The sequence below is a fragment of the Colobus angolensis genome, unplaced genomic scaffold (assembly GCF_000951035.1).
Source record: "Colobus angolensis palliatus isolate OR3802 unplaced genomic scaffold, Cang.pa_1.0 Scaffold169, whole genome shotgun sequence".
NCBI lineage: Eukaryota > Metazoa > Chordata > Mammalia > Primates > Cercopithecidae > Colobus > Colobus angolensis.
This window is the reverse complement of record NW_012114810.1, coordinates 2,042,275-2,055,733: the sequence shown is the minus strand read 5'-3', so window position 1 is coordinate 2,055,733 and position 13,459 is coordinate 2,042,275. Positions and strand designations below refer to the sequence as shown.

General features: G+C 38.8%; 1 protein-coding gene across 2 annotated transcripts in view; it reads right to left on the bottom strand.

Annotated features, from left to right (window-relative positions):
- SNX27 (sorting nexin family member 27) overlaps nucleotides 1-13,459 on the bottom strand; it is a 57,685-nt gene that overhangs the window by 7,686 nt on the left and 36,540 nt on the right. For both annotated transcript variants that reach the window (XM_011937888.1, XM_011937887.1), the window contains exon 7: nucleotides 4,346-4,435. In XM_011937888.1, the coding sequence (XP_011793278.1) occupies nucleotides 4,346-4,435 (90 nt within the window). The remainder of the gene's footprint in view (nucleotides 1-4,345; nucleotides 4,436-13,459) is intronic.

Here is a 13,459-nt window from a genome sequence, read left to right as displayed (position 1 = left end):
GAGACGGGGTTTCACCGTGTTACCCAGGATGGTCTCAATCTCCTGACCTCGTGATCTCCCCGCCTCGGCCTTCCAAAGTGCTGGGATTATAGGCGTGAGCCACCGCGCCTGGCCGACAGTTTTTAAAGCAGAGACTCCATGCTTAACAGAGCAGAACACTTTAGGTGAATGTGTTAAGGTCCACTCCAGAGAACTAACTCTTCTCCCAAACAACCTGCCAAGGGTCAAATCAGGTCCAAAATAGAAATAAGGGACTGAGAAGAACCTCAAGAGCCAACTCTCCCAAAACCAGAATCAGAGTAGTGATTCTGAAGCACCTAATGTTCCAGAATTTCAGAATCACCAGTGTGCTTTTTAAAAATAAAGTTCCCTAGGACCTACCCCCAGAGATTCTGGCTTAGTAAATGTGGTGTGGAGTCTAGAAATCTGCATTTTAAGTAGCTTCAAAAGTGTCTTCCATGTAAGTAGACTGGAGACCATACTTCGAGAAAAACTGACATACATGCTGCCTTGGGTGAAATCAATACAAATTATGTAGAGAAACACAAAAGCTCTTTATTTATCTGTTCAACAATGGCAAAATCAGGCCACTTCAACATAAGAAAAGCATAATTTACACATGTCTATTGTTTGTGTGAGGAGAGAGAAAGGGAGGGAGGGAGGAAGGAAGAGAAGAGAAAACATTATTTCTTGTATATTATATTCTCAACCATCCAAATTTGAGATTCAGTCTAATTTTGTAATTAAGTATAAAACAAAAAATGTTTTTGATCACACTGGGTATTATAAACTATGCACAGATGTGAGCTCTCTTCTGTATTTGGAGATTTGGAGGACGGGGAACTTACACAAAGCTTATTTACCTTCTAAGGATCTTGGTGTATTTTGTCAAGATTCTACTTAATAGCTGATAATCTGAATATCCCAGTTTTACAGAAAAGAAACTAAAACTGAGAAGTTCACTGTGTTGCTGCAGGTCTCATAGTGATGTGACAACTACTAATTGTAGTCAACTCACCTAATCGTAGGCCTCTTCACCATACTTAGTTGCCATGTTTAATGGCATCAAGGCCTATGGGCTCAGAAGGGCCCATGTGAGAAGTTTCAATGTATTGGCCATGAGCTAATATTGGCTAGGCTAATGCCTTTGAACACTGATACTTGAATACATATTATACTTATAAAATTCAAACTTTGATCAGATGTTCTTCAAAATCTGACTATCATATCATGTGGCTAGTACCCAGAAATACGTTGGCACTAGGTTTTCAAGACAATCTAATTCCACAAACGTTTAAGCCTATTTTATAACAATGGCAAAAGACCATGGGGAAACATATCTGTCTATCAACTATACTTGAGTTTTTACCTGGGTGATTACAAAATATAAACAAGTCTAAAAATGACTTCATAATAGATTACTGTGCTCATTAAATTCAGATTTTCTATATTTTGCCACAGCAAAACGCAAACCTATTTAATTCTCTCACACCTCGCACTGTGCCTGGCACGTACTTGGTACTCAACAAATATGTTTTGTTGAATGCATAGATGGAAAGATAGTGTGTTTGGAGTACTATAAATACAAAGAAACAGTATGTATTCCACACTGGTATTATGAGAAGGCCTTATGAAATTATTTTGATTCTATTAACTTTTCAGAAACGAGAAAACTTTGTTGGCTTTGGCAAAGGCAAAGGATTACTGCAGAAGTTGATGGCCCGTTAGTATTTGGCCCTTTTCACCAAAAAGATGCAAATGTAGTATGAGTCCGAATCATGCATTAATATATAGAAGACAATGCATTATCTTAAAGAACAGGTGAAGTCGTGTTTTAAAATTCTGTCTCACAAATAGCAAAATTCTTCTAACCAAAATCCTGACAAGATTTAATTACATTTAAAAGATTTTACATTTTCTATGTCAGCCCGCTGATACATAGAACATTGGTAAGATGGCTCCCTGATCTCTGGCAATTTTCTAAGGTAAAGAGATTTATTACTTTTCATCACATAAGTGACTAAAATAACTAACTTAGCTAGATATAAGATTATAGGCTAAGTTCAATGGCTGACTGGTTTGCTTTTTTGTTGTTGTTGTTTTTGAGATGGAGTCTCACTGTGTTTCCCAGGCTAAAGTGCAGTGGCGAAATCTTAGCTCAGTGCAACCTTCGCCTCCTGGGTTCAAGTGATTCTCTGGCCTCAGCCTCCCGAATAGCTGGGATTACAGGCGCATGACACCACACCCAGCTACTTTTTGTATTTTTAGTAGAGATGGGGTTCCACCATGTTGGCCAGGCTGGTCTCGAACTCCTGACTTCAGGTGATCCATCCGCCTCAGCCTCCCAAAGTGCTGGGATTACAGGCGTGAGCTACTGCGCCCCACAGCTGTTTGCACTCTTATTCCAACCCAATTAATGTACATGAATCAACATTTTCTCCTGAAAAGTACACAGAAGGTCCAAAATAATTCAAATGACTTATCAGAATCATTACTAAAGAATGAAAATGATACAGGTGGTCACTAACTTATAATGGTTAACTTAATGCTTTTTTGACTTTATGATGGTGTGAAAGCAATGTGTGTGCAGTAGACACTGTATTTCAATTTTTTTAAAAAACTTTCTGCTGCCTTTACAAGTACCTCAAATTTTTGTTCAAAACTTTAAATAACTTTAGGCCTGGCACAGTGGCTCACGCCTGTAATCCCAGCACTTTGGGAGGCCGAGGCAAGTGGTTCACTAGAGGTCTGGAGTTCGAGATCAGCCTGGCCAACATGGTGAAACCTTGTCTCTACTAAAAATACAAAAATTAGCCAGGTGTGGTGGCGGGTGCCTATACTCCCAGCTACTGAGGAGGCTGAGGAAGGAGAATTGCTTGAGCCCAGGATGCAGAGGTTGCAGTGAGCTGAGATCACGCCACTGTACTCCAGCCTGGGTGACACAGCAAGACTCAGTCTCAAAAAAAAAAAAAAACCAGTTTAAATAACTTCATTCTAAAATAGGCTTTGTGTTAGATGATTTTGCCTGACTGTAGGGTAATACATGTTCTGATCACATTTAAGGCAGGCTAGGCTAAGCTATAATGTTTGGTAGGTTAGGTGTATTAAATGTATTTTTGATTTAATATTTTCAACTTAAGATGTGTTTACTGGGATGTAACCCCATTGTAAGTTGAGGAGCATGTGTAATTGAAAAAACTTCGATTACATGTGAATCCGTCAAGAAAGAAATTTTAAAATGTTATAATGAGTAGAAATTTTTATGTGTTCTTTACTAATTTTATTTTTGACAATTTCCATCCCTGTATCTATGGCAGATACAAATTGAAAATGAATTTAAAGCCATTTAAGGAATACTCTAGGCAGCCCTGTTCAGCAAAACTTTCAGTGATGATGAAAATGTTCCATACCTGCACAGTCCAATACGCTAGCTATTCACTGTGCACATACGGCTGCTTAGCACTGAAATGTGGCTAGAGCAGCTATAGAACTGAATTTTAAATTGTATTTAATTTAAATGAATTTAAATTTATATTTAAATACCTACATGAGTCTAGTAAGTATTGAATCAAATAGCATAATTCTAGGATCATATACTAACCAAGAGCACTACAGCGCATAAATGTTTTAAGCAACTGCAGAAATCAAAGCTGTAAAAACAAATGATTTTGCTATTGCTAAATCATGACTAAAATAATTTCTAATGTTAAAAAGCTAAATATCAGTTCTTATACAATCTTACCTATATTCTATTGTAATGTTTTATAGAACTTTTGTTGTATTTAATCAAAAAAGTTATTATTAATAAAAAAATTATAGGTCAGGCTCAGTGGCTCATTCCTGTAATCCCAGCACTTTGAGAGGCCGAGGCAGGTGGATCACCTGAGGTCAAGAGTTCGAGACCAGCCTGGCCAACATGGCAAAACCCTGTCCCTACTACAAATACAAAAATTAGCTGGGCGTGGTGGCGCATGCCTGTAGTCCCAGCTACTCGGGAAGCTGAGACAGGAGAATCGCTTGAACCCAGGAGGCAAAGGTTGTAGTTAGCCTAGATGGTGGCACTGCACTTCAGCCTGGGCAACACAGCAAGACTCTGTCCCTCCCCCCAACCCCACCCCCCTAAAAAATAGTAATAAAATTATGTACCAATATACAGTAATTCAAGATCTTTGTGAGTCAGATGGAGAAACACAATGGACTTTGCATCAAGGCCCCTATTCCCCTCCTTTTTAAAAATTAGTTAAGCCACTAGCCACATTATAATCCTTTCAAAAATGACTGCAACAATAGGTTTAAAAGGTAGGAAGGGGCATTTTATAAAGGGATTATGGGGACATAAACTTACCATGACCATTTTTCTTTGTTCGTATAGCTTCTGTAATTGGTAGGACTTTTCTTCTGCTTTGATGTAACCTTTCTTCACATCATCGACTGCCTATCACCAAAACAGAAGTAGAGGAGAAAGGAGTCTAAAAATCGTTATTATGTACATTCTTGATGAAAACAGATACAGATGCATTTTCAGAAAATCTCTTGTCCACTTGGACCACCATCATTACCAATGAACTCTGCCATGTGTCCAGGGATATGGTCTGGCTCTGCGTCCCTACTCAAATCTCATCTCAAATTGTCATCCCCACTTGTCGAGGGAGGGACCCAGTGGGAGGTGACTGGATCATGGTCTGGTTTCCCCATGTTGGTCTCGTGATAGTGAGGGAGTTCTCGCAAGATCTGATGGGGTTTTTTTGTTTGTTTTGAGACAGTCTGGCTCTGTCACCCAGGCTGGAGTGCAGTGGCACAATCTCGGCTCACTGAAACCTCCGCCTCCCGGGTTCAAGTGATTCTCCTGCTGCAGCCTCCCGAGTAGCTGGGACTACAGGCATGAGCCACCACACCCAGCTAATTTTTGTATTTTTAATAGAGATGGGGCTTCACCATGTTGGCCAGCCTAGTCTCGAACTCTTGACCTCAAGTGATCTGCCTGCCTCGACCTCCCAAAGTGCTAGGATTACAGGCATGAGCCACCACACTTGGCCTAGATCTGATAGTTTTAAAAACAGCAGTTCCCTCTGTGTGTGCTTGCTCTCTCTCTCGTCGCCTTGTGAAGAAGGAGCTTGCTTCCCCTTCACCTTGTGCCATGATTGTAAGTTTCCAGAGGCCTTCCCCAGCCGTGCGAAACTGTGAGTCAATTAAACTTCCTTTCTTGCACTTTGGGAGGCTGAGGCAGGTGAATCACAAGGTTAGGAGTTCGACACCAGCCTGGCCAACATGATGAAACCCTGTCTCTACTAAAAATACAAAAAATTAGCTGGGCACGGTGGCAGGCACCTGTAATCCCAGCTACTCAGGAGGGTGAGGCAGGAGAATCGTTTGAACCCAGGAGGCAGAGGTTGCAGTGAGCTGAGAATGCCACTGCACTCCAGCCCAGGTGACAGTGCAAGACTCCATCTCAAAAAAGCACAAACCAAACAAAACCTTCCTTTTTTTATAAATTACCTCATCTCAGGTAGCATCTTTACAGCAGTATGAAAATGGACTAATACATCCAGTAACAAGTATACTAATTGGAATACCTAGCATTTAAAGAATATCTGGCATGGCATTGTTTTAGGTATATGTGAGAGATCTGGTTTCTCGTGTCAGGGGACTTAAATTCCAGTTATTTTATACATGTGTAAACAATTAGAGAGCACTGAAAGATGGTATATAATGCTGTATTACAATGTAATAGCAAACATGTATGGTACAGACAGTGATACAGGCAGTCAGAATGGAAGCACTTACTGATAATTACAGTTATCAGGGATGCCTTGGGTGGATCCCCAAAGAACAGAATGAAGAAGAGAAACTATAAGCTAAAGTTAGGTAACAGGAATGAGTCTGTGCTTAAATAATTTGAGAAAACAAATTTGCCTGATTTAAATAAGGGAATAGGAGACAATGAAAGATAATGCTGGATAGGCAGACTAACAATAGATTATGAAAAATCCTAAAAAGTAGGCACAGGAATTTAGACTTAAGGAAATAACAGGGAGCTAAAATAAGCAATAAAAAATGGCTTCTTCTTTATTAAAGAAAGTTTGATTTGTGTTTGAAAGCCACATGAATTAACCTGGAGAGAGTATGAAATAAGGAAGGTCAATGATGTTATGATACTTAAGGTAGAAATCACTTCCCAGAGTCTTTTAAGGAAAAATAGTTGGATAGGCAAATGAGTTCAAGATTAAGTCAAGAGGGCCAGGCGCGGTGGCTCATGCCTGTAATCCCAGCACTTTGGGAGGCCAAGACGGGTGGATCACGAGGTCAGGAGACTGAGACCATCCTGGCTAACACGGTGAAACCCCCTCTCTACTAAAAATACAAAAAATTAGCCGGGCGAGGTGGTGGGCGCCTGCAGTCTCAGCTACTCAGGAGGCTGAGGCAGGAGAATGGCGTGAACCCAGGAGGCAGAGCTTGCAGTGAGCCAAGATTGTGCCATTGCACTCCAGCCTGGGCGACAGAGCAAGACCCTATCGCAAAAAAAAAAAAAAAAATTAAGTCAAGAGACTAATTCAACTTCTAGTTCTGTCACCTACCAATGTGCATTTGCATAAGTCATGTAAACCCTTCCACTGTGTAAAACTGGAATACCTTACAGGTGTACAAGAAAAAGATGACAGATGTTAAGAGTTTTGTAAAGTATATATCCATAGCTATTATTAGTATCATTTAGCTATTAAGTTCTTCTAAGAATCGTACAAGGATATGAATGTCCTGCCAGGAAGTGATTAACAGAAAGATTATGCCAGTCTCTCCCCAATCCTGGCCACACAAGTGAGGGCTCACTTAGGCACCGAGGATTATAGCCACAGAGGGGATATTTAAGAAGAACTACCATGCAATGTCAATGTCCTGAGATCCTGAACACTTTCCTCTTCATCATCAAAACACTGTACTGCTCCAGCCAAATTTAAACCAATTATTGAAAAGCCAGCAGAAAAGTAGAGGGGTGAAATAAACAATACTGGTCTATCCAGTTTCCAAAGAAACTTGCAGTGTTATTTAGCTCAGGGAAAAGGCTTTACAATTTTTTTCTTTATTTCTGTATTGTTTAGATGAGAGTAAGAATAAGAATATAAGAATACTGTCTTTCTGTTTTGTTTTTACTCCTAATGCCTAGACCTATGTCTGGCTCACAACAGTACTAACATTTGATGAACACTTTCCCAAAGCAGAGGTGGGTCGCAGTGATTATCTACTCCAGCAATTCCAAGTGAGCTCTTTTACACACAGGGCAGTAAAAATGGTCTTCTTTCATTTCTAATCAAGAAATTGCTTACCCAGGTGTGGTGGTTCATGCCTGTAATCCCATCATTTTGGGAGGCGGGAGGATCACTTGAGGTCAGAAGTTCAAGACTAGCCTGGTCAACATGCTGAAATCCCATTTCTACTAAAATACAAAAATTAGCCAGACATGGTGGAAAGAGCAGGAAATCCCAGCAACTCAGGAGTGTGAGGAAAGAGAATCACTTGAACCCGGAAGACAGAGGTTACATCTCCGTGAACCAAGATCATGCCACTGCATTTCAGCCTGGGAGACAGAGCAAGACTCTCTCTCAAAACAAAAAAAAAAGATTGCACTGCTTGACTGACTCAGTGGAAAACACAAATATCACCACCCTAGTTTCCTTTTCTTCTTAACATTTTTTAATTAAAGTAAAAGATATATATAGTTTTAAAAAACAAAACAAAAGTTCTAAAAGGCTCCTAATAAAAACAGCAGCCTCTTGATCCCAGAGCCTCATTCCACAAAAGCAACTACTTTTAGGCAATTTAAGCAATTTCTTGTGATAATCCTTCCATAATTCTAAATGGCATGCTTACATTGACAATTCCTGACTTACCAATTTTAGACATTGTTGACTTACTGTTTTGAAAATATTTGGCTTTAACTCTCTTGTAGCACCCAAACACTCCCACTTCCTCTTCCCCCAACTTTTCGATAAAAAATTAAATACTCAATAACTGCATTATTATAAACATATAAACACTGTTCACAACTAAGCTGTATACTCTGCTATGACTTCCTTTCTTGCATAATTTTTTATTTCCTGAAGTTAAATGCCTCGTGTTTTTGTTTGTAACTTCCCATGTACCTATTACCAATTTTTCTTCTACAATAACCAAATATCAAAACCCTTTTACTTAGACATTCATTTTCTAAAAACTGTCAATAATTGTCATCTGCTGTGGTATCCTCCCTTGTTCTCTTTGTCCTTGCAAATTTATGCCTTTTAAAATTCCACTACTGCTACTTTTGTGAGCTTTCAGGAAACAAAAGCTTAAATGTGCGTACAATTTGCCAGGTTTAGCCTGCATTTAAATATGAATGATTAATTTCTACCTTATTAATTTTTTAAGGAAAAGGCTCATTATTTTCATTAGCATCTAACATATAATATCTCATCAATTTAAATGAATACATTATTTCATATTTTAACATTTCTGAAATTGGGATGTATCTTATAATCAATCAATGATGTATCAGTTTAATCTTTTTCTTATCAATACATAAAATAATGGTGCATCTTTTAATTGATAACATCTTAGAACTGTGAAATTCATTAAATATTCCTACCATCAAAATATGATACAAAAATAATTGAAATTAAGAGAAATTTAATATACTTTTCAAAAGATACAGTTGTTTACTTAGTCCATCAAAAAAGAGGCACCAGGCACGGTGTTTGTGGCCAGGTGCAATGACTCATGCCTGTAATCCCAGCACTTTGGGAGGCCAAGCTGGGTGGATCATTTGAGGCCAGGAGTTTGAGACCAGACTGGGCAACATGGTGGAACTCCATCTCTACTAAAAATACAAAAATTAGCTGGGCTTGGTGGTACACAACTGTAGTCCCAGCTACTCAGAAGGCTGAGGCACAAGAGTCACTGGAACCCAGGAGGCACAGGTTGTAGTGAGCCGAGATCATCCCACTACACTCCAGCCTGGGAGACACAGCAAGACTCTTGTCTCCAAAAAATAAAAAACAAAACAAAAAAATAAGTCATTTGAGTTGGTGCAGTCACTATGGAAAACAGTATAGCAGTTCCTCAAAAAGTTGAAAATAGAATTGCCATATGATTCAGTAATCCCACTTCTGGGTATATTGAAAAAAGGATCTCAATAAGATATCTGCACACCCATGTTCATAGCAGCGTTATTCACAATAACCAAGAAATGAAAGAAATCCAACTGCCCATGGATCAATGGATAAATTAAATGTGGTATATACATACAACATAATATTATTCAGCCTTAAAAAGGAAGTAAACCCTGTCGTATACTACCACAACACGTATGAAACTTGAGGACATTATGTTCAGTGAAATAAGCTAGTTATTACAAAGGCAAATAGTGTATGATTACACTTACATTAAATATCTCAAGTAGTCAAATTCATAGAAATAAAAAGCAGAATGGTAGTTGCCAAGGGGGAGGGGAAAACAGGGAGTTGTTTGATGGGTACAGAGTTTCAGTTTTAATCTTTTGCAAGATTAAAAGAGTTCTGGGCCAGGAGCAGTGGTTCACGCCTGTAATCCCAACATTTTGGGAGGCTGAGGCAAGAGGATCATTTGAGGTCAGGAGTTCAAGATTATGGTGAGCTATGATCACAGCACTGCACTCCAGCCTGGGTGGCAGACTGAGATTCTGTCCCCTCCTTTAAAAAAACAGAGTTCTGGAGATCTGTTATACAACATTGTGAATATACTTAACACCATTGAACTATATACTTAAAAATGGCTTAGAAATTTAAAAAACTATCAAATTGTATACCTTAAATATGTACAGTTTATTATATGTAAACTATACTTCAATAAAGCTGTTTAGAAATCATGTGAGGCAATAGGAAAGTTCAGAAAAGTTGCTGGATATAAGATACTGCTCCAAAAACAATAACTTTTCTATATACTTAAATACTTTTGTCTTCTAGTTTTATAATTTAAAAAGCAATTTCACATGCTCTGCCCTCAAATTTTGAAAAGCACTAAAAAAAACGGCCAGGTATGGTGGTTATGACTGTAATCTCAGTGCTTTGGGAGATCAAGGCGGGAGGATTGCTTGAAGCCAGGAATTCAAGACCAGCCTGGGCAACATAGCGAGACTCCCTCTCAATTTTTTAAATAAAAAATACATTTAAAATAAAATAAACAAACCCACCTATGAGACACACCACTGTTCCCCTTTAACAGATGAGAAACCAGATCTCAGCAATGTTATGCAAAGGATTTACCCAATGTAGAGCTTATACTTGAACCAGATATTCTGAATCCTAGCCAAAGATTTTTCTACTTCAAAAATACAAAGAAAAAATATTCCATTCATAATAGCAATAAAAATATAAAATACTTGGTGATTACTTTAATGGGGGCACTGGTAAAACATAAAACTATGTAACTTTTTTTGAGGAAACAAAAGTCAAGTTGAATAAAATAGATACTTTATGCATCTATTATTATAATACAACATTTAATTAAAATAGTGATTCTTCTTCAGTAAACTATAAATTTAACGAAATTCCAGTTGGAATAGTAATAGGATACTTTATAAAGTGTTATGGGTTAAAAATTATTTGAAAACATAAAATGGGAAAGAATATCAAGCCTTTTAAAAACAGAAGGCTTAGCCTTGTCAGATATTAACATGTATTATACAGAAACAATCAAAAGGGAATACTGAGTCAAAAATAGAAACACAGATTAAGAGCAGAGAGATGCTAAACATAGGCCATATATATATATAAACACACACACACATAGAGACAGGTAAAAATTTAATGAAAGACAAGTATAATATATTAGAAATGAATCATTTAATGTATCCTGATGTGCTATGTGGACAGCAATACCAAGAAAATTTAACTTAGACCAACCGTTCATACTACACACCACAATAAACCTTGGGTAAATTAAAGCATTACATATTAAAAATAAAATATTGTGACAAAAGCACACTAACTATAAGTGTGCTATTGTCCTCTTATATTGAGGAAAGAAAATATTAGTAGAAATCACAATGGAAAAGATAGATAAACACTGTTATACAAAATGTTAAAACTTCTTCTCTAAAACAAAAATCCTGGCCGGGCATGGTGGCTCACACCTGTAATCTCAGCACTTTAGGAGGCAGAGGCAGGCAGATCACTTGAGCCCAGGAGTTTGAGATGAGCCTGGCTGACATGGCAAAACCCTGTCTGTACAAAAAATACAAAAATTAGCTGGGTGTGGTGATGCATGCCTGTAGTCCCAGCTACTCAGGAGACTGAGGTGGGAGGATCACTTGAGCCCAGGAGGCGGAGGTTGCAGTGAGCCGAGACCGCGCCACTGCACTCCAGCCTCGGCAACAGAGCCAGACTCTGTCTCAAAAAAAAAAAAAAAATAGCACTAAGATAAAAAGAAAAACAATGGAACAGAGTAAATATCTATTAAAATGACAAAGACATAAAGTTTAACAAAATACAGCAATTTTTGTACAGCAAGTTACAAAAACACTATCAATAAACAGCTTGTATTCAAAAGAAAAATACATCCAGGCACAGTGGCTCACACCGGTAATCCTAACACTTTGGGAGGACTGCCTGAGCCCAGGAGTTCAAGACCAGATGGGCAACATCACAAGATTCTGTCTCTATTTTTTAAAAAAAGTAAAAATTAGCTGGACATGGTGGTGAGCACCTGTAGTTCTAGCTACTTGGGAGGCTGAGGTGGCAGGATCACCTGAGCCCAAGAGGTAGAGGACGCAGTGATGTATGATCACACCATTGCACTCCAGCCTGGGTGACAGAATGAAATCCTATAAAAAAAAAAAAGGGGAAAGGGAAAGGGAAAGGGAAAGGGAGGAAAAAGTGATATTACAAGAGTTAATCACAGCATCATTTATAAACACACACTGAAAAAACACCCTGGCACTAGCCAGGCACACAAGTAGCCCAGGCACTCTACTTGAGAAGCAGAGGTGGGAGGACTGCTGGAGCCTGGGAGTCCCAGGCCAGCCCCAGCAACATAGAGAGAGCCCATCTCAAAACAAAACAAAACAAAACAAAACAAAAAAACTCTGGAACAAATAAGAGGGAATGACTAAACAACATATACTACATTAACTCAGTCATAAATGATATATAAAAAACTGTATGAAAAAGGAAAAAAGAAAAGAAAAAGGTTGTATCTGTATTAGAATTATAACTATGTAAAAACTATACATCCATATAAAGATCTAAAGCCAAATATGCATGTAAACACTTGTAGGAAAAGTTCCTAAAAGAGGGCTTCCAATTAGGGATGGCAGATTAAAAACAAGTATCAACTCTTACTTCCTCCTAAAACCCTACTAAAATTTCAGTAAAGGAATAAACCCACGAGATCAAGGAGAAACAATCGGAACAAAATTTTGTAATCTGGAACACAGATATATAAGTAGTAACTTACAAAACCTGAAAAAAAAAAATGGATTCCCTACCTAGTAGTAGGGAAAGTAGAGAACCACTCAAATTTATATCACAAAACTCCCAAAAGACTGAAGAATTGGTAGCACCAGGTGGCCATCTAGGAGAGGTGGTAGGATGTGGCTAAAATAAGCAGGACCGACCAAAAGTCTATTTAAGAAACAATCAATGCTGGGCACGGTGGCTCATGCCTATAATCCCAGCACTTTGGGAGGCCAAGGCGGGCAGATCACGAGGTCAAGAGATTGAGACCATCCTGGCCAACATGGTGAAACCCCCGTCTCTACTAAAAAATACAAAAATTAGCTGGGCGTGGTGGCGTGCGCCTGTAATCTCAGCTACTCGGGAGGCTGAGGCAGGAGAATCGCCTGAACCCGGGAGGCAGAGGTTGCAGTGAGCCAAGATTGTGCCACTGTACTCTAGCCTGGCAACAAAGCAAGACTTTGCCTTAAAAAAAAAAAGAATCAAATTCTGAGATCCTCTCCTTTATTCCCTGGAACCAGATGACTGCCCTCTTCAATGCCAGTAGAAGATTAGTGATTTGGCTAGGTATGATAGCTCATGCCTGTAATCCCAGCACTTTGGGAGGCTGAGGAGAGAGAGCTGTTTGAGCCCAGGAGTTCGAGACCAACTTGGGGAACATGGAAAAATCCCATCTCTACAAAAAGTACAAAAATTAGTTGGGCATGGTGTGCACACCTGTAGTCCCAGCTACTCAGGAGGCTGACGTGGGAAGATCACCTGAGCCCAGGAGGTCGAGGCTACGGTGAGCCATGATTGTGCCATAGTCAATAAGATGTACTCACATGCTGAGTTCCCAATCAGCTGTGCAGTGTCTCAGTCTTAAATTTGAGCAGACATCTGTGTTAGAGGAACACTTCTAACATGTACAACAGAGACCAAAACAAATAAGCAAGCAATAGAGGGAGGAAAAAGATAATTTCAAAATAAAAAAAAGTATATTAATTTTTTTTTTTTTT